The sequence below is a fragment of the Acanthisitta chloris genome, unplaced genomic scaffold (genome assembly GCF_000695815.1).
Source record: "Acanthisitta chloris isolate BGI_N310 unplaced genomic scaffold, ASM69581v1 scaffold14475, whole genome shotgun sequence".
Lineage (NCBI taxonomy): Eukaryota > Metazoa > Chordata > Aves > Passeriformes > Acanthisittidae > Acanthisitta > Acanthisitta chloris.
Window position 1 is genome coordinate 1 of NW_008673249.1, and position 4,016 is coordinate 4,016.

The following is a 4,016-nucleotide window of genomic DNA, read 5'->3' on the forward strand; positions in this document are numbered from 1 at the left end:
GAGCGGCATCCAATACTGTCCAAGAGGCAATGAGTTTGGAGCATCCCTGGGCAAATTCCTCCCCACTGCTCTGTGCCTCAGTTTCCTCATCTATATGAGGGTCACCGCACAGCTGGGTGACAGGCATTTGAGTGCAGAGGACCACTGTGGGACGTCCCTACGGAGGTGGCACTGGCCCTGGGCTCTAGGGCACCTGGATCTGCAGGTCCTCATCCTCATCAGGGTCACTGGTGCCGTCCCCGGCGTCATCAGGGCCGAAGCGTGTGCTGCGCATCTTGCCGAAAAGTGGAGCACTCTGCTGCCGCCGCAGCCTGCCGAGGGACAGCTGCTGGGTGGGGGTGGAGGGGCACAGCCCCTGCACCCTACAGCATGTCTGCACCCCGGGGAACCCCTTCCTGTGGCCCCCAGTGAGCTCCAGGTGCAGCATCAGCCCCCCAAGCCTGGGGACGACCCTCCGGTGTGGGACCCAGGAGCCACGGATCGTGCTTGGCACAAGCAGGGCACAGGCTAAACCCTCCAGGGTTAGACACCACGGCACTGGGCATCTCAGATCCAGATGGGAATGCAGAGCAGGGAGGAGTTGTTCCTCCCAAAATAAGGATTCCCCCCAAACAGCCAGGAGTCCCCATTCCCAGGAGCCTGTGGTGGTTTTAGCTTCTAATTTGCCCTTGTGTGAAAATTCATCAAGGAAAATTTATGAAGCAAATTTGAAATCCAAAGGTACAGGACTTAGTGAGATCCAACTAGTTTGCTGCACTTTACTGGAAAGTATGAATTATTTAGGGGGGAGCACACAGGGAAGCGGCAGGGAGGGAATGAAACCTCCATTATTCCTCCATGATTTAATGCAGATGTCCCAATAACATAAAGGATGATTATAAACACCACCCCCAGTGCCTCCCAGAGCCGCAGCATCGATCCCGTGGCCATTTCAGCTCTTTACTGCTGGAGAAGCAAAGCAGGGCCAGGAAAAGTTTTAAGGGCAATAAACCTCAGCTCCCACCTCCCCAAACTGGTGTGGAATGCTTGGAGCCTGCTCTGGCCCTTAGTGTGTGCAAACCCAAGCAGCATAAAACTGGGCTGTACTGGTCTGTGTGCAGCCTTGTGCTGGTTTAACTGGGAGATGAATGCCACCAGCTTGCAGAAGGGTGAAGGCTGCTCAAGGATGGCTGTGCACCCTTCAAGGATGTTGGAGGCACTTTGACCACACTTAGCCCAGGGTTCAATAAGGCGGATGCTGGTTGAGGGATGGTGGGAAGGAGAACATCACCTCACCCATAAGTCCTTGCTGGTTCCCACATCAGCCCACCCCAGCCCCTCACTCACCGGGACTGCAGATGCTCCAGCTGCACCTGGAAACTCTCACTCTGCTCTGTCTGCTCATCCAGTGAGCGCTGCAGCTTCCGTGTCTGGTTGTGTGCCTCATCCAGCTGCAGGATGGGATAGGATGGTGGTGTAGACAGTCACAAAGGGAGCAGAACCACCCACCCCAACCCCCTTCACCAGTATGAGCTTCCCCACCTCATCCTCAGCTTGGGCCAACTCCTTCTTCAGCTCCTCCACCCTCAGGCGTAGCTTCTTCACCTCTCCCTCGTGCTGCTCCACGCGGCGGTTGGCATGGGCCAGCTCTGCCATCTTCTCCTGGTACTGCTTCTTCAGCTTGGTGTGGATGTGCTTCAGGTCAGCCAGCTCCTGCAGTAGGCACGGGGCAAGGGGCTGAGCAGGGGAGAGCCACCCCCACCACCTGGTGCTCCCTTCTCCCTCCCCAGGGATCTCTCCCATTGCCCCACCCCATGACCCAGGAGCTGATGGAGCAAGGATGGGGCCACCACCATCCCTTAGATAAAAGGTGGTGGCAGACTTTGGGCTTGAGGGAGTCCTTGGGGATGCTGAACCCCATGTCTGCGTCACCCAGGGATGTGGTGGTGGGGGACAGGACCACCCTCATGGCACCTTGTTCTTCTCAAAGAGCTCGGCCTGGATGGTTTTGAGGTCGGTGTCGAGTGCACTGGCTGTCTGGCGCCGCTTGCGAGCCAGCACCTCCTCCAGGTCCTCAATCTGAGCCCGCAGCTTCTTGTTCTCCCGCTCCAGGTTGAGCTTCTCTGTCTCCAGCCGCTCCCGACGGCCCCACTCAGCTGCATTCTCTGCCTGCAGCCGCTCCATCTGGGAAGGGACATGGGGTGGCCAGGGGGTAGCAGGGACCCCCCCCTTGCTGCTCCCTTCACTGCCCACATTGGGGTTCAGCCTCACCTCTGCACGCAGCTCGGCCAGTTTCTTGTCCATGCTGGAGCGAGCACCCAGCTCGTCCTCCAGGTCCTCAGAGATGCGCCCCAGCTCATCCTGGTGGATCTCCTTCAGGATGTTGAGCTGTGGGATGACAAAGCACCCAAGGTGGGCAATGAGCACACACCTTCCATCACCTGAGCCCTGTCTGCACCCATCCACCCAACCTCTGCATGGGCCACCATGTCCAACCATCAGGACATGCCACCCTCCAAGGCACAGGGCACACCCTGGGGCACCCCTGCTCCCCAGGCACCTCACTCACCTGCTTCATCACCTCCTGCTTGTTCTTGTTGAGCTCCTCGTACTTGATCTTCCACTGGCTGAGCTCGCCCTCCAGCTTCTCGATGCTCTTGCTGAGCGCCAGCTTGTCCCTGGGGAGAGGCAATGCTGGTGACAGCCAGCAGGACCCTGTGGGACATCCCATCCCAGTGGGGGCTGGGCTGGGCTTGGTTAGCAACCCGCCAGGATGACACCCCAAGCACTCACTCCCGCTCCTTGAGCAGCACTTTTTGGGACTCATCCAGCCTCAGCTTTAGGGCGGTGACTTTGGTGGCATCCTCCTCCATAACGCTGACGTCCTCCCAGAGCAGGCGGCTCCGCTCCTGGCGGCTGAAGGAGGCCCGGGGGCCCCGCTGCTCCCAGCTCTCGTCCTGCTTGCTCGTCAAGATGTTTTCCATCAGCTCCAGCTCCTGTGGCGCCGTGGGTGGCCCAGCACAGGGGACAGGATGAGGGAACAGGCCTGGCTTCCCAGCCCCTACAGCACCTAGCCCTTGCCCCATAACCAGGAGCATCCCTCCCTCCATTCCCCAGGGATTCCCTGAGGCTGACGGAGAGGGACTTGCCCTCCCAGGGCAGCTCCCATACACCACCAACCTCTGCTGCTTGCTCCCTGCTGTGCTGGAAATGTGGGATAATACCAATTCATGACACTGACCTCGCTGAGACTATCATATGGGCAAACTTCTACCAGGCATCCTGAGCACACAGCAAATGAGCTACAGGGATTTTCTGGGACAGTGTCCCCAGGGACCAAGCAGAGAGCCTGTGGGGGATGCTCACAGTACTCTTAGTTTTGCCACTAGGCAGCTATGCCATCAGGTGGACTAAACTGGTACAGTGTGGCACCCTGAGTGGCAACTTCTGTGTTGTGACAGAGCCAATAGAAGCAGAGAGTGGATGGCTGGAGCAGCTGGGAGCATCCATGGGGTGACTCTGGTGTTCCCTCCTTTCTCCTCCTCTTCCTCCCTTCAGCACAGACCTCTGCCAGAAGCCCATACGGACACCCTGAAATTTGAGCCGTGGCTGGGAAATGCCACTGGCACTGCCAAAGCCACTGTGCCTTGTACTGGCATACTGGCTTTTGCCTAATGCCTCCAAAAGGAAAGCCCCAGGAGAGGGACCTGTGCCAAGGTGATCCTGCTGCATGGTGCTATGGGGTCCTGGGCCCCCTCAGGACAATGCTCTGAGGAGTCTGACCCCTCAATGCTGTTCCAAGACAAGTTTGACCCTCCCATGCTGCTCCAAGAGGGGCCCAAGCCCAAAATCCTGCTCTCAGGTCTGACACCCCCCATGCTAATCCAAGAGGAGTTGATCGCCCTGCACTGCTCTGAGAGGGGTCTGACCCTCTCAGTGCTGCTCCAAGAAGGGTCCTCACCCTTGCTGCCCATCTTTGCAGGGCAGGCAGTGGTGGTTTGGGGGTGCATGTGGGCAGCTGCCAGGGATGAGGATCT

The 4,016-nt window shown here is 58.5% G+C and overlaps 1 protein-coding gene across 1 annotated transcript; it reads right to left on the reverse strand.

Moving 5' to 3' along the window:
- Window positions 1-184: 184 nt before the first annotated feature.
- CCDC102A (coiled-coil domain containing 102A) lies at window positions 185-3,065 on the reverse strand. Its single transcript, XM_009074875.1, has 7 exons — window positions 2,773-3,065; window positions 2,549-2,657; window positions 2,251-2,367; window positions 1,954-2,163; window positions 1,522-1,692; window positions 1,327-1,430; window positions 185-311 (listed from the first exon to the last, which is right to left on the reverse strand). The coding sequence occupies exons 1-7, from the start codon at window positions 3,063-3,065 to the stop codon at window positions 185-187; spliced, it is 1,131 nt and encodes a 376-aa protein (XP_009073123.1).
- Between the last annotated feature and the right edge of the window lie 951 nt (window positions 3,066-4,016).